General features: G+C 49.4%; 1 protein-coding gene across 2 annotated transcripts; it reads right to left on the minus strand.

Moving 5' to 3' along the window:
- Nucleotides 1–12105: 12105 nt before the first annotated feature.
- Nucleotides 12106–23488, minus strand: AJUBA (ajuba LIM protein). 2 transcript variants are annotated; one of them, XM_032179943.2, is made up of 8 exons: nucleotides 22172–23488; nucleotides 19254–19355; nucleotides 17569–17636; nucleotides 17380–17442; nucleotides 15900–16030; nucleotides 15765–15816; nucleotides 14969–15037; nucleotides 12106–14490 (listed from the first exon to the last, which is right to left on the minus strand). In XM_032179943.2, the coding sequence occupies exons 1-8, from the start codon at nucleotides 23175–23177 to the stop codon at nucleotides 14365–14367; spliced, it is 1617 nt and encodes a 538-aa protein (XP_032035834.1). In that variant the 5' UTR covers nucleotides 23178–23488; the 3' UTR covers nucleotides 12106–14364. The 2 variants fall into 2 exon arrangements, with proteins under 2 accessions (XP_032035834.1, XP_058285587.1); XM_058429604.1 differs by lacking the exons at nucleotides 12106–14490; nucleotides 14969–15037; nucleotides 15765–15816; nucleotides 15900–16030 and adding an exon at nucleotides 16092–16206.
- Between the last annotated feature and the right edge of the window lie 1170 nt (nucleotides 23489–24658).

Raw genomic sequence — 24658 nt, forward strand, 5'->3', positions numbered from 1 at the left:
CGACCCCCATCTCTACAAAAAAAAAAATACAAAAAAAATATGTAATGCTAAGTAAACTGTGCCGAGTATATCACATCTCTTACATCAGATAAGGTGATAGCCTGGAGTGGTAGGGAAGGAATCTCCGTTAGGTGTGCTGAGAGATGGGGAGTTTCGCCTTTTCCTTCAGTAGCAGCTACAGAATTCTATTAATATGCATAGAGGAATGATGTGGTCCAGTGAAGAAATTTTATATTCTTGGTCAGCTCATCAGCTGCCACCTTTCATGCTTAATATTAAACTGCTGTCATTTTCTAAAGCTTTTAAAAATCATTTATGCTTCCTCAACTCTGAAGCACAGTAACGTTAAATATCAGGCATAATGTCCGTAGCAAACGGCACTTGGTACAAAATAGCAGGTATGCTTTGGTGACTCAGAGCTGAACGGAAATCTACTGAAAATTTGTCTCCCAGATTTGTCAAGTTCTCTAATATGGTACTACAAAGCTTTGGCTAAAGTACTTTGGGGAATGAGGGGGTGAAGGATGCAGCAGGCTGTCTTCAGGTAGGAGGACAGAGGGGATAGTGATGCAAAGAAGCCTTGAATTGGATCAGACCTTCATGTGCAATTATCTGTTCCATCTCTGTCTCTACAAGTTGTGTGACCTTGGGCTTCAGGGTCCTTATCTGTCAAAAGGAGGATATAACTTATTTCTAGCTCCTCCAATCTCATAGTGTTGATGTAATGATCAAATGAGATAATGGCTGAGAAAGTGCATTGGAAAGACTAAAAGTGAGGTGTTTTAAATTGACACTTATTACGCACCTATTAAGTGCCTTGGGAGAGACACAAAGCTAAATATGGCCCAGTCCTTGCCTCAAAGATGTTCATAATCTAAAAGATAAGACGTATGCACATGAAAAGCAAATAATACAAGGCAGCAAATTGGTGTCAAAAGAGCAGTTTAGATTATAAATACTGGAGAAACATGAAGAAGGTACATAATTCTTTCTGTGGAAATAGATAGGATAGAATAGATGAAATAAATCTTACTTTCATTAGGCCTGAAAGGATAGAGAAAACTTGGACCATTTAGAATGAAGGAAACATCCCAGCAAATGGAAGCAGAGACAAGGGGAGTATAAACTGCATTCTAGGTCCAAGAGGAGATAGGACCAACTGAAGTGAAGGATTTTATAGGCCAGCTCTACATAAGACTAGAAAGTTGGCCGGGCGCGGTGGTTCACGCTTGTAATCCCAGCACTTTAGGAGGCCGAGGCGGGCGGATCACGAGCGGATCACGAGATCAGGAGATCGAGACAACCGTGAAACCCCGTCTCTACTAAAAATACAAAAAAAAAAAAAAAAAATTAGCCGGGCGTGGTGGCGAGCGCCTGTATTCCCAGCTACTCGGAGAGGCTGAGGCAGGAGAATGGCGTGAACCCGGGAGGTGGAGCTTGCAGTGAGCCGAGATTGCGCCACTGCACTCCAGCCTGGGCGATAGAGCGAGACTCCGTCTCAAAAAAAAAGACTAGAAAGTTAAGCCTATAGTACATCTTGGCAGTTAAAAATGCAGCAAAGGCTGGGCGCGGTGGCTCACACCTGTCATCCCAGCACTTTGGGAGGCCGAGGCGGGCGGATCACAGGGTCAGGAGATCAAGACCATTTTGGCTAACACGGTGAAACCCCGTCTCTACTAAAAATACAAAAAATTAGCTGGGCATGGTGGCGGGCGCTTGTAATCCCAGCTACTCAGGAGGCTGAGCCAGGAGAATGGCGTGAACCCAGGAGGCGGAGCTTGCAGTAAGCAGAGATTGCACCACTGCACTCCAGCCTGGGCGACAGAGACTCCATCTCAAAAAAAAAAAAAAAAAATGCAGCGAAGTGCTGAAAAAAAAAAGTTTATAATCAGACACCATCTGGTGTCCTTGAACAAGAAAGAATTGTAAGAAAGGACCTAGAATTCATTCATATTCTCTCTGTCTCCCTCTGTCCTTCTCTTTCCCTCTTTTTTACCAGATTTTAAAAAAACAGCTTCATTGAGGTATTTTGGCACACAGTATTTAAAGTGTACAATTCAATACATTTTGATATAACTATATATGTGTGAAACCATCACCAAGATCAAGATAGTGAACATATGTATCACAGTCTAAAAGTTTACCTGTGCCCGTTTGTAATTCTTTTCTCTAGCCTCTCCCTGCCCTACTCAACCATCGACTCTGTTTTCTGTCACTGTAGAATAGTTTGGACTTTCTAGAATCTTATGTAAATTGAATCAAATAAAGATGTACTCTCTATATTGGGGTCTCACTATGTTGCCCAGGCTAGTCTCAAACTCTTGGGCTCCAGTGATCCTCCCACCTCGGCCTCCCAAAGTGCTGGGATTATAGCCAGGAGCTACCATGCCCGACCAATTCATTTTTATTTATTTATTTATTTTATTTTTTTATTTTTATTTTTTGAGACGGAGTCTCACTCTGTCGCCCAGGCTGGAGTGCAGTGGCGCCATCTCGGCTCACTGCAAGCTCCGCCTCCCGGGGTTCACGCCATTCTCCTGCCTCAGCCTCCCGAGTAGCTGGGACTACAGGTGCCCGCCAACATGCCCGGCTAATTTTTTGTATTTTTAGTAGAGACGGGGTTTCACAGTGTTAGCCAGGATGGTCTCGATCTCCTGACCTCGTGATCCGCCCGCCTCGGCCTCCCAAAGTGCTGGGATTACAGGCTTGAGCCACCGTGCCCGGCCGAGCAATTCATTTTTAAGTTAATGTCGTTTTATTGCTGATAAATATGAAATCCTCTTTAAAACCTTAATTTGGGCTGGGCGTGGTGGCTCACTCCTGTAATCCCAGCACTTTGGGAGGCCAAGGTGGGCAAATCACGAGGTCAGCAGTTCGAGACCAGCCTGACCAACATGGTGAAACTCCGTCTCCACTAAAAATACAAAAATTAGCCGGGAGTGGTGGCAGGTGCCCTGTAATCCCAGCTACTCAGGAGGCTGAGGCAAGAGAATCGCTTGAACCTGGGAGGCGGAGGTTGCAGTGAGCCAAGATCATGCCATTGCACTCCAGCCTAGGCGACAGAGCAATACTGTCTCAAAAACAAAAACAAAAACAAAACCTTAATTTGTTTGGGTTTATATTTAAGGAGGTGCTTCTAACAGCCCCAAGGTACCTATCGCCATACTTAATTGTTTGTTCCGAGTTCCAGTGAGGCACTTATTTGTTGAAAAATGAATTTTCGGCCACCCCCACACTACAAATACCTTACCTAGCTTTGTTTATTCCATGGAGTGCTCGGCTTTTATAGGCCTGTCCTTTCATTAGTGTTGTTCATCTCACCTTCTGTTATGCCATATGCAAAATACAATCATTCACTTCTTAAATGCTCTTTAATGATAAAGCCAAGAACATACTCAAGTATTCCTGAGCTAGACTCCTGTAAGGGTGGGAGGTCCGGGTGTAGGAAGATAAATTAGACATAACTCCTGCCCTCAATCCAACTCTACCGTTTTGGAGACATTGCTGTTGACCTGGTCTTCTAAAAACTATTCATGTATGTTTTTAATTTAGTGATAAATGTAAATGAGAGTCTCAGAAAAAGTCTACATAACCTTTCAGACTTGGACATTCCTTTGCTGCACTGTTTAGAATTGCAGAGAATGGAGATTTGTAAGAACATTGCAGGCACTTTGCCTCCCACACTCAGGCCAGGAAACAAAAATTCCAGAGAGAAATTCCAGGTGAGTATTTAGTACTGTATTCTACTTATGATACCAATAGAAATCTTTGAGTAGAATATGTTCTTACTAAAAATATGGGCTTCCATAACCAGTTGCAAACCTAGGACATTAAACTAGCATTGGAACTTGGAATCGCTTTTTTTTTTTTTTTTTTGAGACAGGGTTTCTCTCTGTCTTGCAGAGGTGTGATCACAGCTCACTGCAGCCTTGACCTCCCAGGCTCGGGTGATCCTCCCACCTCGGCCTCCTAAGTAGCTGGAATTCCAGACACATGCCACCAAGACCAGTTATTTTTTGTCTTTAGTAGAGACAGTATCTTGCTATGTTTTCCATGCTGGTCTTGAACTCCTGGGCTCAAGTGATCTACTTGCCTTGGCCTCCTAAAGTGTTGGGATTACACGTATGAGCCACCATGACTGGCTAGAATCATATTTAACTGATCAATAATTTAGAAAAACTTGAAAAATAAGTCATATCACTTTGAAAGTATTTGAATACATTCTGATATTATATGGACTGAGAAACTAGTTTCAGAAATAAAAAATTTTACATGCAGTCAAGAGATTTTAGATTTATTTTCAAGATTGTTCACTGGAAAATGAAGGTATTCAGAGCTACAACTATTGATGATTAAGCTAGAAAATTTCATGCCTATTGTAAGCACATAATTTAAGAAGAAAACAAGTGGATAAAAAAATATGTAATCAACCTATGACATCAAATGAAAATTTCAGAACAAATGTTCATAATGTGCCATTTTTTCAATTGCTTAACACCTCCAAGGGGATTTCAAAGCTAGGCCCTTGAGGCTTCAAGGGTTGCCTGTCTGTTCACAGAAATTTGTTATACAAACTAGCATGAGCCTGGTTTTACTTTGAGACACTATTGTGAACTAGTATATGAAGTAGGCCTGATAGAAAATTTTAGAGCTCAAAGAAAAGCTAAGAAATTTGGCTCAAAGATGGGACAGACTGAAACCATTTTTAAAGGAATATGAGACCATAAAGGAAATTGATTCAGGAGAGGAAGACTAGTATCATTTTGAAAAGCTAGACATGAAGCACAAGGTGGGCAATTCTTGTTATAATGATTGAGTATGCTGCTATAACTTGAAAGCAAGTGCCAGGGTGATAAAAGTATTTCCCTGGATTTTAATTAATTAATTTAGAGACAGGGTCTCACTGTCACCCAGGCTGAAGTGCAGCAGCACCAGTTTCAGTCACCCAGGCTGCAGTGCATGTGTCACTGCAGCCTCAAACTCCTCAGCTCAAGGGATCCTCCGTTCTCAACCTCCCAAGTAGCTGGGACTAGAGGCACGCACCACCATGCCTCAGTAGCTTTTTAAATTTTTTGTAGAGACGGTCTCGCTGTGTTGCTGGGCTGGTCTCAAACTTCTGGCCTCAAGCCATCTTCTTGAGCCTCAGCATCCCCAAGTCCTGGCACTGCAGACATGAGCCACTGCATCCAGCTTTCCTTGGATTTTTGTTTGTTTGTTTGTTTGTTTGTTTTTTTGAGACAGAGTCTTGCTCTGTCGCCCAGGCTGGAGGGCAGTGGCGTGATTTCGGCTCACTGCAAGCTCCACCTCCCAGGTTCATGCCATTCTCCTGCCTCAGCCTCCTGAGTAGCTGGGACTACAGGCACCCGCCACCATACCCGGCTAATTTTTTTATTTTTTAGTAGATACGGGGTTTCACCATGTTAGCCAGGATGGTATCAGTCTCCTGACCTAGTGATCCACCCGCCTTGGCCTCTCAAAGTGCTGGGATTATAGGTGTGAACCACCATGCCCGGCCTCCTTGGATTTTAAGCTGGCGGTGACACTGTTTTATACCAAGTTGCACATGAAAGAGATATTCTTCTTTAAAAATTATATCAGAACCAGTGGGAGAAATGGAACAACTAAAGGACATTTGGAGTTTCATGCTTGGGAAGAACACACATTGTGAATTTTGAAACACCTCCTATGATTAAGCTATTATGGTAAAAAAAAAAGCAAAACCTTGAGAAAGTTAGCAACTTAGTAGACTTTCTATATTCCACTTATGGAAGAGAAATTTTGCTTAGCTAATTTGCAGTATGCAGCCATAGTAGCTAAGTAGATTATTCCATCAGGGTTTCCCATGACTGAGTTGCCTTATAAAAAAACCCAGGCACAGATAATTCTGAAATGGATGCATTTCTTGGGCAGCATTTCAAAACTAATTTATTGCTTTCTTCAAATGATTAATAATGGAAGGTTTTATGGGGAGGGAGCCCATCAGAATCATATAAATCATGGAATACTGACCCAAAAGTCTATAGGAGCCAGGAGGGTAAATAATGTGTGAAGGGTGCAGACTTCAGAATGATGGAGACTGACAAACTAAGAAGAGACTACGCCAAACAAAGGAGCAGCCATCATTCAGTCCCAGTGGACAACTGGACCTAATGCCCTAGGGTACAGGGTGATGATGGGTCCAGAGTCATAATAGAATGATTGCTGCCATGTGGGAATGGAAGCTCAGGGGTGACAGATCTTCTGATTATTAAAAAAAAAAAAAAAAGCCGGGCGCAGTGGCTCACGCCTGTAATCCCAGCACTTTGGGAGGCCGAGGCGGGCGGATCACGAGGTCAGGAGATGGAGACCATCCTGGCTAACACAGTGAAACCCCGTCTCTACTAAAAATACAAAAAAATTAGCTGGGCATGGTGGCGGGTGCCTGTAGTCCCAGCTACTCGGGAGGCTGAGGCAGGAGAATGGCGTGAACCCCGGGGGGCGGAGCCCGCAGTGAGCCGAGATCGCGCCACTGCACTCCAGCCTGGGCGACAGCGAGACTCTAAAACCTTAGAAACCCTTCATATAAAAATTCAGATTTTATGTAATTTCTCATTGTAATTTGAACCATTTTTTTTTATTTTTTTTTTTTTTTAGAGACGGAGTCTCGCTCTGTCGCCCAGGCTGGAGTGCAGTGGCGCGATCTCGGCTCACTGCAAGCTCCGCCTCCCGGGTTCACGCCATTCTCCTGCCTCAGCCTCTCCGAGTAGCTGGGACTAGAGGCGCCTGCCACCACGCCCAGCTAATTTTTTTTTTTTGTATTTTTAGTAGAGACGGGGTTTCACCGTGGTCTCGATCTCCTGACCTCCTGATCCGCCCGCCTTGGCCTCCCAAAGTGCTGGGATTACAACCGTGAGCCACCGCGCCTGGCCTATTTTTACTTTTTTTTGAGATGGAGTCTCACTCTTTCGCCAGGCTGGAGTGCAGTGGTGCAGTCTCGGCTCACTGCAACCTCAGCTTCTGGGGTTCAAGTAATTCTCCTGCCTCAGCCTCCCGAATAGCTGGGATTACAGGCATGCGCCACCACGCCCAGCTAATTTTGTATTTTTAGTAGAGACAGGGTTTCTCCATGTTGGTCAGGCTGGTCTCGAACTCTCAACCTTAGGTGATCTGCCTGCCTCGGCCTCCCAAAGTGCTGGGATTGCAGGCGTGAGCCACCATGCCCAGCCCACACCCAGCCTTTTTAAAATTTTCAAACAGAGATGGGGTCTTGCTATGTTGATCAGGCTGGCCTCAAGCAATCCTCCAATCTCCACTTCCCAAAGTGCTGGGATTACAAGCGTGAGGCACCATGCCTGGCCTTTTGTTTCTAATAATTACTTTACAATTGTTGACATGTTGCTTGTAATCTTTTCAAGTCATTTTATGCGTGCATTTGTCTCCCTGGCTAGACTGTGACCTCCTCAAGGACAGGGACTCTCAGTATATTTCCTTTGCTTTTCCTAATGTGTTTTTTTGGTTTTTTTTTTTGAGACAGAGTCTCACTCTGTCACCCAGGCTGGATTGCAGTGGGACCATGCTGGCTCACTGCAACCTCCGTCTCCTGGGTTCAAGCAATTCTCCTGCCTCAGCCTCCTAAGTAGCTGGGATTACAGGCACCCACTACCACGCCCAGCTAATTTTTTGTATTTTTAGTAGAGTTGGGGTTTCACCATGTTGGCCAGGCTGGTCTCGAACTCCTGACCTCAGGTGATCCACCCGCCTTGGCCTCCCACTAAAAGTTTCCCTAATTGTCTATCATAATGAAGTGCTTATCTCATTTACAATACGTAAAACTTTACAGTTTACTTGTGCTGTGGGAATCCCTATGAAAGAGGGTGGAAGGGAAACAGCCCTTTATTGGTCTTCAAAAGTTGGAAAGTCATTATCTAGCTGTGTGACCTTGGGAAAGTGACATCATCACTCAGTTTCTATTCTTCATTCAGTAAAATGAGGTGACTGGGTTATCTCTAAAATCACATCCCACTTGGCTTGAACCCTCTAAGCCTGACTGGTATCTTTTATCAACCATCGCTCCCTGCTTGGATGGTACTCTGGTTCCCTTCCCGTGGATTAGCACTATCTTTTCCAAGTAAGGTCAATTGTAGGTGAAATGACACCCACAGTAGACAGAATTTGTCTCTGATGACTCTCCTATCATCACAGTTATTCTGGTCTAATCTATATGTCCCAGTAAAGATTTGCTCATGTTTTCAAGGTAAAACTTCAGTCCTTCACAACCAGTGCCAAGTGTGGGTATTCCAGAGGCCCCTACAGAAGCAAGAGACCCATTCTTAGGTATTCCTCACTGTAAGGTAGGAGAGGGCAGAGAGGACTGAGATTGGTTAGACTCTTTATGTGGAACTTTACCATAAGGGCTCTGAATGACCCCAGACCAACTCTGGGGGCATAGGAGCTTCTAAATCACAAAACTAAATAACGCCTCAGCTTACCTGTTTCTTCTAATGTTCTTATTTCAGTCCTTTGGTTCTCTTTTCTGTTTTTTTTTTTTGTTGTTGTTGTTTTTTTTGACACAGGGGTCTCACTCTGTCTCCCAGGCTGGAGTGCAGAGGCACCATCATGGCTCAGTACAGCCTCAACCTCCCAGACTCAAGTGACCCTACCACCTCAGCCTCCAGAGCAGCTGGAACTACAGACATACGACACCACTCCTGGCTAACTTTTTTATTTTTGTAGAGTCAGGGTCCCACTATGTGGCCCAGGCTGGTCTTGAACTCCTGGACTCAAGTGATCCTCCCACCTCAGCCTTCCAAAGTGCTGGGATTACAGGCATGAGCCACTGTGCCTGGCCATCCTTCTCCTTTTTTTTGAGATGGAGTCTTACTCTGTCACCCAGGCTGGAGTGCAGTGGCGTGATCTCGGATCACTGCAAGCTCCGCCTCCTGGGTTCACGCCATTCTCCTGCCTCAGCCTCCGGAGTAGCTGGGACTACAGGCGCCCACCACCATACCCGACTAATTTTTTGTATTTTTAGTAGAGACGGGGTTTTCACCGTTGTTAGCCAGGATGGTCTTGATCTCCTGACCTTGTGATCTGCCCGCCTCAGCCTCCCAAAGTGCTGGGATTACAGGCCTGAGCCACCGCACCCGGTCCCCCTTTTTTTTGAGAGAGAGTCTTGCTCTCTCGCCTAGGCTGGAGTGCAGTGGCCTGATCTTGGCTCACTGCAAGCTCCACCTCCCGGGTTCAAGTGATTCACCTGCCTCAGCCTCCTGAGTAACTGGGACTACAGGTGCCCGCCACCACGCCCAGCTAATTTTTGTATTTTTAGTAGAGATGGCATTTCACCATGTTGGCCAGGCTGGTCTCGAACTCCTGACCTCAGGTGATCCGCCTGCCTCGGCCTCCCAAAGTGCTGGGATTACAGGCGTGAGCCACTGCGCCTGGCCCCTTTTCCTCTTTTCATTCCCTTCTTTATAGGTACAATCTGAAGGTTCTCATCCAGCTGGCTTTATGTGCTTGGAAGTAGGTCTTTCTCTACATCCTCCTTGACTGAGGACAGTCTCCAGCCTGATTATAAATGGCATCTTACCATTTCCCTGGCCCTGAGAGAGCTCCAAGTGGTGGAGGGGAAGATACTCTCTAAGGAGTAAGGCAGAGAGAGAACCATCACCAGATTTATTCTCTATTTTTTTTTTTTTTTTTTTGAGACGGAGTCTCGCTCTGTCGCCCAGGCTGGAGTGCAGTGGCACTATCTCGGCTCACTGCAAGCTCCGCCTCCCGGGTTCACGCCATTCTCCAGCCTCTGCCTCCCAAGTAGCTGGGACCACAGGCACTCACCACCACGCCCGGCTAATTTTTTGTATTTTTTAGTAGAGACGGGGTTTCACCGTGTTAGCCAGGATGGTCTTGATCTCCTGACCTCGTGATCCACCCACCTTGGTCTCCCAAAGTGCTAGGATTACAGGTGTGAGCCACTGTGCTCGGCTTTTTTTTTTTTTTTTCTTTGAGACGGAGTCTCACTCTGTCGCCCAGGCTGGAGTACAGTGGCATGATCTCGGCTCACTGCAAGCTCCGCCTCCCAGGTTCACGCCATTCTCCTGCCTCAGCCTCCCGAGTAGCTGGGATTACAGGCTCCCACTACCACGCCTGACTAATTTTCTGTGTTTTTAGTAGAGATAGCGTTTCACCATGTTGGCCAGGCTGGTCTCGAACTCCTGACCTCAGGTGTTCTACCTGCCTCAGCCTCCCAAAGTGCTGGGATTACAGATGTGAGCCACCGCGCCCAGCCACCAGCTTTATTTCTGATAACCCATTCAGGCCTGTGGTGAACGGGGCTGGCCAGAGCAAAGACTGAAGTCTGCAGTCAAAGCCTAACCCTTGTCCTGTGACTGTCATCTATAAAGACAGACTTGATCCATAATTCCTCCATTTTCCCCCTTTCTGCATCTCAGCACTAGTGGTTGTTTATTAAATCAGGTGGCAAGTTGGCCAAACAAGGTCTACCTTTTGATGTATACTTGGCAGCACCCCTCGAATCTTTCATCATCAACTGTAAATACTAAAAAACTGTAAATACTAAACAGAAATATTGAGGAGGATTAGTCTCCCAGCAAACAGGAAGAAGGGAAGCTCTTGTGATGCAGGGTACACCTGGGAGCCTGCCAGTGATGGTGTTGGGGTGGCTGGGACTGCTCTTTTTTCATGGCCTGCCCTTATCAGCTGTTATCATTTATTTTTCCTCAGGAAGAAGTAGCCTCAGTGGCAAGAACAGAGTCTTGGGGAGCCCCAAGGCTAGGACAGTCAGCACAGACCTAGAAAGGAATGAGTCGGATCAGGAACAGAAGAGGCCAAAATCAGAGTAAGAAACAAATGGTCAGGAGCTGGGCACAGAAGCTCATGCTTGTAATCCCAGTGACTTAGGAGGCCAAAGTGGGAGATCACTTGAGGCCAGAAATTCAAGACCAGCCTGGGCAACAGAGCGAGATGCTGTCTCTAAAAAAAAATTTTTTTAACTTAGCCAGGCATGGTGGTGCACACCTGTAGTCCCAGCTACTTTGGAGGCTGAGGCAGGAGAATCGCTTGAACCCGGGAGGCAGAGATTGCAGTGAGCCATAATTGTGCCACTGCACTCCAGCCTGGGTGACAGAGTGAGACTCCCAACTCTTTTTTTTTTTTTGAGATACAGGCTTGCTCTGTTGCCCAGGCTGGAGTGCAGTGGCACGATGGCTAACTGCAATCTCCACCTCCTGGGTTCAAGCGATTCTCCTGCCTCAGCCTCCCGAGTAGCTGGGACTACAGGCGCATGCCACCATGCCTGGCTAATTTTTTTATTTTTAGTAGAGATGGGGTTTCATCATGTTGGCCAGGATGGTCTTGATCTCCTGACCTCATGATCCTCCCACCTCAGCCTCCCAAAGTGCTGGGATTACAGGGGTGAGCCACTGCGCCTAGGCAAGACTCCCAACTCTTTAAAAAAAAAAAAAAGAGGCAGGGCTCAGTGGCTCACAACTGTAATCCCAGCACTTTGGGAGGCCAAGGCAGGTGGATCACCTGAGGTCAGGAGTTTGAGATCACCCTGGCCAACATGGCAAAATCCTGTCTCTACTAAAAATACAAAAATTAGCCAGGTGTGGTGGCGCCTGCCTATAATCCCAGCTACTCAGGAGGCTGAGGCAAGAGAATCACTTGAACCCAGGAGACGGAGGTTGCAGTGAGCTGAGATCGCACCATTGCACTTCAGCCTGGGCAACAGAGCGAGATTCTGTCAAAAAAAAAAAAAAAAAAAACCCTGAGAGCCGGGCACGGTGGCTCATGCCTGTAATCCCAGCACTTTGGGAGGCCAAGACAGGTGGATCACAAGGTCAGGAGATCGAGACCATCCTGGCTAACACGGTGAAACCCCATCTCTACTAAAAATACAAAAATTAGCTGGGCGTGGTGGCGGGCACCTGTAGTCCCAGGTACTTGGGAGGCTGAGGCAGGAGAATGGCGTGAACTCGGGAGGCGGAGCTTGCAGTGAGCCGAGATAGCGCCACCGCACTCTAGCCTGGGCGACAGAGTGAGACTCCGTCTCAAAAAAAAAAAAAAAAAAAAAATCTGAGGAGATGGATGTAAAGTTACACAAGCTTGTCTGGATTTCCCATCATAGGGCCTTTATATTCACTTATTTAATAATAGTTCAGAAGAAGCGATCTCGGCTGTACAAGAAGTAATTCAGTTTCAGAACATTTCTCACTCCAACAAGGTGCATTTTCCCCTCTGGCACTCAGTTGTATAAATCTGAACTCTTTCCCTCTCACTCAGAGATCTCTTTTATGTATTTCCCAGGTTGGCTGGCATAGTCATCTTAGAATAGCCCCCAAATGTGGAAATTCTGTTGTCAGGAGTCATCATTTCCAGTAAGAAACTCACTGAGTGACAGAAAATGAAGACTAAGGATCAAAGATTACTAGATTAATTTGCCTAAAACCAATTCACCTAAAACCAATTAGTCTAAAATAAATATTTATCAAATCTGCAGCATTTCAAAAGGATTTAGCAGATTCACCCTTTTAGTTATTACTGTTGTCTATATAACTTTTCATTGTAAGTCAACTGAATATGCCTCATGCCTATTCATTTGTTTAAGATACACTGGCCTTTTAACAGTAGGAATGTAGAAGTTAGACCAAAGCATCAAAATCACATTGAACTCCATTATATTTTTCAAGGCATTTAATTTGTAAAGGAATATTGGATTAAGAAACAAAAAAAAGATACGCAAAATGTCTGTACCAATTGTATTTATTGCTAGAAACTTTAAACTTTTTAAAAAAGTTTTTGAATGGTAGATAACATAGAAAAAGACATCCATAAAGGTAGGAAGCAATCTCATCATTTACAAAGTGCTGCAAATTTGATAAATTTATGTTGCTGATAATAACTCAGAAGTACTCTTGGATCAATAGATATAAATCCTTGAAATATCCAAAGCATGACAAAAAAGAATAGGACACTTAAATGGATATAAACACACCGAAATAGGAATTGAGCTTTTGGCAAATTAGTCATTAAGTCATTAACTTTAAGCAAAGTTTTCAGTAAATTGGTTTTAAGAGATCTAGCTTTAGGTGAACTAGTTTCAGGCAAACTGACTAGTACCAAATCAGTGTTTTGCTCCTTCCATTTCCCCCCCTAACTCTAGTTTTGGGATTGTGATGGATGCAATCCGGGACCCCTCTGAGAGGTGGCAAGTGAGCTTCTACTAGGAAACCAAGTGTACAAGTGACCTGAGAAGAGAGTAAGAGTGAGAGAGAGAGAGACAGACAGACAGAGAGAGACTGTGTGTGTGCATGAACACACCACACATGCATACACTGGGCTCTATGGCTCAGTGCACCTAAACTTGGGAATGTGGCTAAGCTGAAGCTTCCTAGACATCCCCCCAACAAGCTCCACACCCACAGAGACCGGCTCATTCCTCCCCCAGCCAAGGAGAAGAGCAACCACGTACAATCACCTACCTAGCCTCCCCAGACCCATGTGAGTCCCTGAGAAACAGGGAATACAGGCAGCAACCCCACTCAGAGCTGGTCCCCATTCTCAGCAGACAGATGAGGAGCTCTCCTAGTCCTTAGAAGAAGGCCAAGAAATAACTTATTAATGAGGTCCAGAGTTTCTACCTCTTCATCCAGATATAGGTGCGGGACCCCATATCTGACACCATGTGTCACAAAAAAGTGAGGAGCTTAAATTTGGTTGCCTAGCAGGAACTCAGCACCCTAGACTTGCTACCTCTCAGGGACATCCCACACTGCATCAACCACAACCCCAAAACTCTGGGGTTTGGGGGAGCTGGAGGGAGAATTACACTTTGATTTGGTTCTAGTCAGTTTAGCTGAAACTAATTGATTTAAAGCTAGGTCCTCTACTCTTGGAATCCAGAACATTGCATGACTCATGCACAGTCATATACTAGGCCAGACACAGTGGCTTACACCTGTAATCCCAGCACTTTGGGAGGCCAAGGTGGGAGGATCATTTGAGCCCAGGAGTTCAAGACTAGCCTGGGCAACATGGTGAGATCCCATCTCTAAAACAAACAAAATATATATACTGAAGATACAGAATCAGATGTTCAGAAAGTACTGGAACCCTCCCGTGTGTACCTAAGCTCAGGCTGCACACATGGGAAAAAGGCCAGTCACCCCCACCTTGGTAAATATAAGGTTTCTCTTCCACAATCCATTTGGAAGTCATGATCTTTGGGTCTCCGGCCCTTGGGGTCCTCCCCAGAGGACTCTTCTGCCAGGCCTGCAGAGTGCATCCTTTGCCTTGGCTGGCCTCAGAGGGGCCCACTGGCCAGAGCAGTTTGTCTGTGGTGGTGACAGCAGCAGCAGTGATTGCAGCTCAGATATAGTTGGCAGGGGGTTGTCGGGCATTGAGCCGCTGCATGTGGCAACCATGGCAGAGCAAGTGCCCATCCAGAGGGAAACAGCAGCAGCCTTCCTCATCACTCAACTGCATCCGGCAGTCCTAGGGAAGAAGGCACCTAGTTCACCTCAGCCTAGGCACCTTGGACACTGAGGGTATTTTAGGAGTCTGCCCTGCTCGACACCTGACTCCTAATAACTGGAAGAAAGGGATGGGGTGGGAAGGGAAGGATGGAAGGGATGCAACGGCAATCTGAGAAAATATTAATACCTCAGCTGGACACCAGGTGTCACTGCTGCAGCAGAAATAATGACATAAGCCTGTCTTTAAAGCAGTTTGACCAGAGTCCCTAGTCTTAGAAAGTCCTGACTCTGGGAGAGTCAGATTCAGAAATGACTAAGCTACTTGGACCAGAGAGAGTGGCTGGAGGACAAAAAAGAGACTGAAGATAGGTCACAGTATCGTTCTGGTTTCCCATGCCCTACACCTCTCCCATAGATGTCTGGTTGTTGCAGGACTTGACTCCTCCCCTCTCCCCATTTCCAGTTCTTCTCCAGCACCGCTGAACCCCAACACTCACCTCACAGTGGTAGCACTCAAAGTGATAATCCCGGTCCATGGATATCACCCTCACGATGTCCTCACAGCCCTGAAACATGCAGACCCCCATGGAGATGAGAGCAGCATGTTGCCTCACCTCCACCTTTCCCTCATATACAACCCTTCCCACCCCATGGGAAGATCATACAAATGCCCCCAGAGTCTCTCTGCAATCACCTGTAGTTTTAAGATGCCTCTGCAAATCCTACCAGAACTCTCCTCATCTCCTTCACCGGGCTGCCCCCACGTAGCACACTCCCTCTGTACAACAGCCCTGGCCTTACCTACCTCTCTCAGTTGTGGGGGAAGCAAAGGGAAGGGAAGGGGACAGGAGGCATAAATAAAGTAGGCTAGGCTGGGAACAAGGGGATCCAATAAGTTCTGGTCCTCACTGGCTTTTTGGCTTCTCTCCGTAGGCACATCCTCTACACACAGCTTAAATCATTTCTGACCCCTTCCTACCAGTGCTGAGGATTCTTCCCACCTTTTTCCAGCCCCTACATCTGCAGTCTGGTGACCTCGACCTCAAAGAAAGTCTCCTCCTTTGGACTGGGATAGAAGAGATGGAGCCTGGGCCCAGTTAGGCTTTCAGACATGTCCAGGCCCGGATGTTAGGGTCAGGGTGGTGACCCCGAGAGGCAGAGTCACACGGGAATCTTCACAGAGTACATTCCTTGGCACTACCGCTTCCGGCAGGAGGCCAGGCAGCATGTCCCTATCCCTTCTCCAAAGGCAGTGGCACTGGCTGCCCTGAAGGAGAACCCAGACATACTGACCTCAGAGGGGAGGATGGGTTGGCCACAGGCTGCACACTTAGGAGCATAATTTCTGAAAGAAAGAGGGAAGAGATGAGCTGAGGTTGGGGAATCCCTGGACCCAGTTCCACACTGCATCCCAAGGGGCAGACTCACTTGTGGTAGTCGGTGACACAGTATACTTGGTTGGAGAAGTCCACTGTGAAGGGGATGCCATCCAGGCACTTGTTGCAAACAATGCATCGGAAGCAGCCTGGGTGATAGGACTTCCCCATTGCTTGTAGGATCTGGCTCATGGGGTAGCAAGAGAATCAGTCTCCCTCCAGTCCCAGCTCTCCAGCTGCCCATTATGCTCCTTATTACTCCCATTAACCTCATCCACTCCGCTGCTATACTCCTAGAACAATGCTATGTAATGTCGGGGAAGAAGTCTTAAAATGGAGGCAGAAACCCTGAAAAGTGCCTGAGAGAGCATTCAGGTCAGTAGTGTTTAACTCTGGCTGCATATCAGGATCACCTAGGGAGCTTTTAAAAAACATCAATGCTTTGCCCTCCTCCAGGCCTATTATCACAATCTGTGGTGATGGGATCCAAACACTGTTTTTGGTTTTGTTTTATTTTTTAGTTCTTCCCAGCTGACCTGCTAGGCTACCATGATTGAGAATCACTGATTTAATCCTATCTTTTGTTTTTACAGAAAAGAAAACTGAGTCCCAAGTGATTCTAACCAGTAGCAGAAAGGGGATTAAGACTTAGGACCGGCCGGGCACGGTGGCTCACGCCTGTAATCCCAGCACTTTGGGAGGCCCAGGTGGGTGGATCACGAGGTCAGGAGATCGAGACCATCCTGGCTAACACAGTGAAACCCCGTCTCTACTAAAAACACACAAAAAAATTAGTCGGGCATGGTGGCGGGCACCTGTAGTCCCAGCTAGGCAGGAGAATGGCATGAACCCAGGAGGAGGAGCTTGCAGTAAGCCGAGATCGTGCAACTGGACTCCAGCCTGGGCGACAGAGTGAGACTCTGTTTCAAAAAAAAAAAAAACAAACTCAGGACCCCAGACTGGGCATGGTGGCTCACGCCTATAATCTAGCACTTTGGGAGGCTGAGGCAGGAGGATCACTTGAGGCCAGGAATTCAAGACCAGCCTGGCCAACATGGCAAAACCTTGTCTCTACTAAACATACAAAAATTAGCCAGGCATGGTGGCGCATGCCTGTAGTCCTAGCTACTTGGGAGGCTGAGGCACTAGAATCACTTGAACCTGGGAGGCGGAGGTTGCAGTGAGCGGAGATCATGCCACTTTGTCAGAGCGAGACTCTGTCTCAAAAAAAAAAAAAAAAAAAAAGACTCAGGACCCCACACTCCTAGCTCAGGCTGGAAGGCCTGGCTGTGCCTGCAGAATTAGGGAGGGGCCAGGTCATAGAAGCCTGGGTTGACAGGCTTTTGAGCCCAGACTTGATCCCATAGGCAGAGGGAAGCCACTGTAAACAGTTGCTCTGGGGAGGAATGGGATGAAAGTGATTCATCTGGTGACAGGCTTCTTTCCCCAACCTTCTCTCAGTATCCATTTAGTCCCTGATTCCGCTCTTCAGCCTCACAGTGAGAGTTCTCAGCTGAAGGCACTTTACTTACCTTCTCCAAAATCAAGTGACCACAGACACAGCATTTCTCAGCTGCCTCCTGAAACCCTGAAAACTAAAGTAAAAGACAAGACAAACGGAGGCTGTTATCAAACTGAGAATGATGGGTGGTACTCCAATGGGCCACCAAGAAGGGGGACAGTATGGAAACCAATTCCAGGTCCAGGTGACCCTTACTCACCAGATAATCTTCCTCACAGTACACAGAGCCATTGACACTGTAGAAAGCCTTGCAACGCAAAGTTCGCCCTAGAAACAATAGAGAAGGGGCTGGAACCTATCCCACAGCCCAGGTGCAAGACTTCTGGGGTCACTGCTCCCCATTGCTGCATAATATATTTAAACCTGGACTTTGTGCTTTTCCTCCTAACTGCTGTCTGTCCTTCCCCACACAAAAATTCCATCTGATGAAATTCCAATTTGCTTTGGCTTCATTCCAGCCAACTTCCCCTCTCCTCTGCTTGCCGCTCCTCCAGCTCCTGCCTCCTTAACAGTTTTCTAGGGCCCTCCCCTAAACAAACTGCCTTCCTCTCCAGTGCATAGGAAGCCACCTGGGAGAGTAAAGCCAACTACATGCTGGAATACATGAGCTCTTAATAAGGTGCTATATGATTTGCATAGAGAGAATCACATTGTTAACAGGCCTTGCCCTCTGGGACCCTTCAACCTAGAAGCCTCTTTGCCTGAGCATATCTCCTTCCAGGGACAGACTCTATGGAGGTCAGGACTGGAGTTACTGCAGGAAGACAAAGTGCTTTGTTTGGAAGCAAAGCAGGTCCCCTCTCCTGTTTGTATAAGGTTGCTTCCCTAAGCTTAAAGGGACCCAGAGTCTCTGGGGTAAGAGACAACCCAGGATCTTCTTTCAGCAGACAAGGAAGGACCATTCCCCATGTGACCAACCCCCAGAAACTGCTCCCAGGTGTCTACATTATCAGGGATAGGGGAGGAGTGAGAACAGGTGGAGCATGAGCAATTTTCCCCCCTTTGCCTTCTTCCCCTCAAAATCCCCACTTCCGACTTTGTCCAGTGGGTTAGGAAAGCTGACTTAGAAGCTCATGAGACCCAGGGGAGGAAAGACAAGGAAAGAGATATGGCCAGAAGAGGCCCTGTACACAGAAGGATAGACAGACAGATGAGCCTAAAGAGAACCAGGCAGAAACTGGGGGAGTGAGAAAAGCTGAGTGCTGAAGTCAGACAGGCAGAGATAAGAGATTAAAGGTTTAGCAAAGGAATCAGAATGGGTAAGCAGTGAGGAGGGGGTAATGAGGGAGGGGAGGGGAGGGGAGGGGAGGGGAGGGGGGCAGTTAAGGCCGCTGGGAGCATCCCCCCTTTCCAAGTGGGCCTCCTGAGCTAACAGTGGCAGGCATTCCTGGAGCGTGATGTCATCAGCTTGGCATGGCCCGGTGGCCTGCACTCTAGTGAGGTGGCTGAACTCTGACCAGCCAAGAGAAAACCCCCCTCTCCGCCCCAAACAGCTCCCCACTCCCCCAGCCTGCCCCCACCCTCCCCACATTCCAGTCTTTCACGGTCGCCCCAGGCAACTTGGCTGCCCAAGACCAAGCCCCCCCAAGAAGCTGGAGGGCCAGGATGGGCAAGCAGGGAGGCACGAGAGGGAGAAACAGAGGTGAGGAAGGAAGGAGGGACTCCAGAAAGGAGACCCACCACGGGGAGGGAGAGCCAAGTAGAGGACAGACAGGGAAGCAAGAGACGCGGAGCAGCTGCGGACCTCCAGACACTTGGTGGGGATCCAACAGCTGCTCTGTGAGCAAATGAAGAGGCACAAGCTCTCCTCCTGCTCCCCATAGCACTTGTAAGTGTGTATGTGGGCAGGGGAGGGGAGTGCTTGAGTATTGGGGCTACACTCACCACAAGAGCAGCAAACAAAGCACTGGGTGTGGTAGAGGCTGTCCAGGGCCTGGCAGGCATTGCTCTGCCCATAGATGCCTTTGTTGCACTTGATACAGGTGCCTGAGAAGAGAAAAGAATGTCACACTCTACTCCCCCAGGACAAAACCAGGGATTCCCAAGCTTTCCTGACTGCCCTTTCCTGATGTGCCAGGGGTCACAGTCTCCCTTTGATGGGCTCCCTTCTGAGTAGAGAAGATAACAAGTAATGAGATGCAGCAAGATCTTGGCTGAGCAGATCCATTCTTGTTTATTTAATTACTCAACAGATATTTTCTGAGCATCTATTTTGTGCTTAACACAGCACCACTACCTAAGGAAACCTGGAGAAAGTCGAAGATATGGTCCCTGGCATTCAGATGCTTAGTTTCTGTTGGGGAGAAAAGACTATACAGGCAAGGTATGATCTCTGTTGCAGTGTGTAGAATGAATGGTCAAAGATGCCGGTCCACAGGTGCTCAGCAGCAGACTTGAAAAAACCTTCTAGAGAAAGCAGGCTAGGCCCAGAAAGCCGCTCTGGGACTTCAATTTCCCATCAGTCAAACGAGCTGTTCAGTTATAGAATGATTTCTCTCTGCTGCAGACTTCCAAGGATGGAGAAAAGGATCTGGCTCGGCAGAGGGCTCCGTGCAGAGGGGCCATGTGAGCATGACTCCTGTGGGGAGGTGGCTGCTGAGAATGCAGGGTGTGTTCCAGGAACCAGGGTTGAACAGGAAAGCAGGGAGAGTAGCAGAGCCCCTGATGCCTCCTAGTCACCTTCTATCATGGGAAGAATACAGAACTGAACTGCTTGCTATTCCCCAAAATCCCCCACTAAGATATATACACCTGGCTCTGGGACTCGCCTTTCCTGGGTGTGTTCTTCCCTCCCTCCACTCCCCAATTCCAGGCCCATGAGTGAGGGCTAGGGCCTGTCTTTGGGGAGCAGATCCCAACGGGCCCGCCCCACCTCTCCCCCTCGGCACGCTGCCACACTCCCTGCCTGTTGGGGCCCATCCCAGTCTTTGCCCAGGGGCTTGGGAGCCTGTGCAGCAGCTGCAGCAACTGATGGGCCCAGGCCTGTCCTGCTCCCACCCTCTGGCAGCTGGGCAAGGCTGAAGCCAAGGAAGAGGGCCCCTACTAGGGGCAGGAGGAGGGTACAGTCAAGCTGGGCTAGCAGCACAAGGGGTATGTAGGGGTTCTGTCAAAGGAGGCAGCCTGACTCCCAGGGAGAAGGGGCCCCCATCTCTGAATTCAAAATGTGGCTTCCTCATGGAAGTGAAGATCTGCCCCAAGATTGCCATGCCAGGGGGTCCTGTCAGAGCCATTCTTTAGGAAACCTTGGACGTTATGGGAAGAGCAAACGAAACTGCTCAGGCACGTTGGCCTCACCTCCTCTAACCCAGTATATCTACACCTATGTTCCTCCTGCCATTTTATTGCAGTTTCTCTGAGTTCCTTTCTTCCTTTTGGCTCTGATGGTTCAGCCAAAAAGACTTCTTTACTAGCCACCTCTCCTGGGCCTCAAAACGAAACTGCTAAATGGGCCCTGTCATTCAGTCTTCCTTGATCAAAGTGGTTTGACATCATCTCCTCTGGGCTTTCCTCTCGGTGGATTTGGAGGTGGGGAAAAGAATAGTGGTGGAGGTTGGGGGTTGAGTTATGCAGCGCCCTTGTAGCCTGCCACCCTGCTACCTCTGAACCTCCTACCCAACCATCCCTCCCTGGCCGCATTCCTCTTCCTATTCACTTTTCTAGCCATAGAGTTCTATAGCATGGGGTCCAGGAGTGGGGCATGAGTGGTAAGAAGAGATGCTTGGAAAAGTGAAAGAGGCCTACAGCCCTTAGGGGGTAAGCCTGCCACTTCTTTCCAATCGCAATCAGATTCGAAGTTTTTTATGTGTGTAGCAATGCCTGTGAATTTTGACTAAAAGATCTTTCAAGACCCTAATGTTCCTCATAGCTGAGACATATAATCAGTCAATACTTCTTGAACAGAGTAGGGGAGGGAGACAGCGCCCAGGTTTCCTTAACAGTGTCAGGAAGTAAGGCGCTACTTCTAGCCTGAATTCTGAGAGGTGATAGCCAGAATTCAAGGCCAGGTTATTTCTGGCAATAACACAGGGTCGTTATCCATCCAGAGGTAATGGTGTCCCAGTAGTCATGGCTTTTGCCCTGACTTCTGGAGGATGGGGAAAATAGCTGGTACTACTGGGTCTCTGATTAAATGCCCACGCACGCACCTAGCCAACAGGACTGGGGAGGGACAGCAGTTGGCTCCCAGGGCGCTCCATCCTGCCTCCCAGGCTCTATTTCCCCGACAGCCGCCACTACTCCGCGTGTGCTAGGGAGCGCCCCCCCATCCCCAAACCCCACCCCTCCGCCGCGCGGCGGCAGCCGCCCCGCCCGCGGGCACCTGGAGCGCCCGGGCAGGAGTCGGCACGCACGCGGCCAGCCTGCCCCGCCCCCCCACCCGCGCATTCTCCGAATTCCTGCGGGCGGAGCCTGGGCCCGGGTGGGGGCGCGGCGCGCACAAACCTCTAGGGGCACCGCCGTGAAGGGGGGAACAAGTTGGGGGGGATGCGCCCTCACTGCCCCACTTGGTCCCTTCCCTACGAGGCCTCCTACCGCAAAAAACCGAGGTTCAAATGCTTGAGAAACGGACTCACGAGATACCAGGGGGGTTGAATTTAGCAGAAATAAGGAGCCCTGGTTCATTTGAAAACTAGCAGGAAGGGGGCAGTGCTCTGGGGCCGCCCCCATCCATCCCTCTTGTTTCTTTCCTAGTCCCGCGTCTTCACCTCGGACCCCGGGGCACCGGCACTTTGGGCCGTCGGGGCAGTGGAGAACCGAATACCGTGACGGGTCCCTTCCCGTCCCTAACCACTTCTCTCACTCACCGAAGTAGTCCTCCCTGGCCTCCGGCTCCCGCATCCGGGCCCGGGCGGCCTCCGGAACGAAAGGACCTGGTGGCTCCTCCAGACCCGACGGCTCAATCCCCGAGGGTTCTCCGCGGGCTCCGGCTTCTCGCCCACCAGTGCCCACCGTCAGGCGAAGCAAAGCTGTTAGCTCGTCCTGGTACCGGGCGCCCACGGCGCAGTCCCCGTAGCCGGTCACAGAGTGTCGTCCGGGTTGCGCCCCCCGTCTCTCCAAGGGCCCCGCCGCTCCCACTCCGGCCCCGGCTAGAGCTCCAGGGCTGCCCAGGGCCGGGGGATACGAGTGGCGACTTTCCTGGCAGCCGAACCCCGCGGGCCGCTGAGCGTACAATCGGTCCAGGGCGGCGTGGAGCTCCGGGTAGGCGGACGGGACCCCTCCAGGAGAATAGCCTGCCGGTGCTCCGGCCAGGGGTGGGCCAAACAGGCACGGCCCCGCTGGCAAGGGGCTCCCGTGGCGCTGGTCGTAGCCCATGCTGATGCCGCTGGTGCGATTGCTGCAGGGCCGGCTACCTCCAGCTCCGCCAGCCCCCGCCCCGTCCAGCAGCAGGCTGCCCCGGGGGCTGGACGGCTTGCTCGCGTCGCTGGCCGAGCTACTGGCGAAGCTAGAGCGGGGGCTGAGGGCCGGGGCCGTGGGCTCCAGCCGAAAATCGGGGGGCAACGACTGAGGTAGAGGCAAGGCCCGAGTGGGCGGCGGCCCCCCGGGAAAGGAGCCTTCGTAGCGCGGCGCCTCAAAGGAGCCGCGCTGATTCCGCTCAGCGTCCAGGGAACCTTGCTCCCGGGCCGGCTCCAACGGCTCATCCCCAGGTCCCCCAGTAGCTCCTCGGGGCCCTGACTTCCTAGGTCCCCCCAACCCACTTAGGCGCCCCTTGCCCGGCCCGGGAGTCCCGTCAGACCCAGACCGGCTAGATTCACCCTTTCTGCGGCCGAACTTCTCCAGCAGGCGACTGGCTTTCTCTCCTAACCGCTCCATGCCCTCGGGCCTGGGGCCTCTCGTCCCCTCCCCGCCTGGCACCCTGCGGCGTCTCGGCTGCCGGTTCTCTTTCCCTGCAGCCGGACTCTAGTTCCCCAGGGGCACAGGGGAGGCACAGGGGCTTAGCGGGCGGCCTGGATGACCGGCGCCAGGAGTCCCACAGCATCCCCCAGCGGGAGGGGCTGCGTCCCCCAGCGCATCTGGGGCTGAGCGGGGCTAGCAGGGCCTCTGGCCGCGGCTGTCCCGTCCGCAGGTCTACCTGTTCACGCGTCGACTCGCCCGACTGCCCCACTCTCTCCGGCCCCCGCCCCCCTAGCTCTCACGCTAGCCACAGACCGAACTTCTCTCCCAAACTTTTGTCTGCCTGGCCGGATCTACTTTCCTAGGAGGGCGGAGCGCGGTGTGTGCGAGAGCGCCGAGGGTGTCCGCGCAGGGATAGCTGGTGTGCGTGCAGCGGACGCTGGCGCTAACTGCCCTGGATGTGGAGGCCCGCGGACTGGACGTGAGAGGCGGGCAGGGGCAGCTGGGGCAGCTGCCCCTACAACACTCAAGAATTGGAACAGGAAAGAGTGTGGGAGTAGGGGACGGGGACTCTTTGTCTGCATTTGGAATGCGCGGAGGGGCATGGTGGAATGTGTCGCGGCCCGGGACCGGACGACAGGAGGCATGTTCTGCGCTAGCACCGTGACTTTGTTCCCAGCGTGGGGACTGTGGGAGAGATGGAGAGAGACTGGTACAGAAATGGAGAGAGCCATAAAGAGGAAGACAGAGAGAAAGAAGACAAATGCATAAAGAGGTTCAGAGACGTGTACGTAAAGATAGCCCTGAAAGGCGACGAAGCCCACAGAGAGAGGTGGAAGAGGGAAGAGATAGCGAAAGAAAGGGAGAGCTGGGGAGCAAAGAGGAGTGTGGACGATGCAGAGACCGAAGGGTGCGCAAAGGAAAGGACAAACTTGTCCAGAGTATGAGAGACAAACAGATAAACTGAAATAAAAAGGCACCACCTTCTGGACCCAAAAGTTTTGTGATGGTGGAGAAATTTTGTGTTTGTAAAAGCAGTGAAAAGGAGTCAGGAAAATGGGACTAATCTCTATCTTGAGAAGGAGGGAAAGAGATATAGTGTGTATGTAGAAGCAGTGAAAAGGAGTGAGGAAAAGGTTTGGGACTAATCTCTACCTTAAGGGTAGGACAGTTAGAGGGATAGACAGACACCCCCTGGTGTTGGGAAATGAGATTTTTAGCAAACATTTCAGATGACTATGGAGATGGAAGGACTGGTTTTAGGGCTAGCGAACACCTTCTCCTGTTGGTTTTGGTCCACAGAAGACTGGTGATACAAAGTAAGTATTAAGAGGAAGAAAAGAAATGCCATGTAGAGGAAATTGCAAATGAAAATGATCAGGATGGAAAAAAGGCTGATATCGACTATTTTAGAAGGATCAAGAATAAGGAAAAGAAACTCTGGCTGAAGCAGCCGGGCG

Source organism: Hylobates moloch, unplaced genomic scaffold, assembly GCF_009828535.3.
Source record: "Hylobates moloch isolate HMO894 unplaced genomic scaffold, HMol_V3 SCAFFOLD_16, whole genome shotgun sequence".
NCBI classification, from domain to species: domain Eukaryota; kingdom Metazoa; phylum Chordata; class Mammalia; order Primates; family Hylobatidae; genus Hylobates; species Hylobates moloch.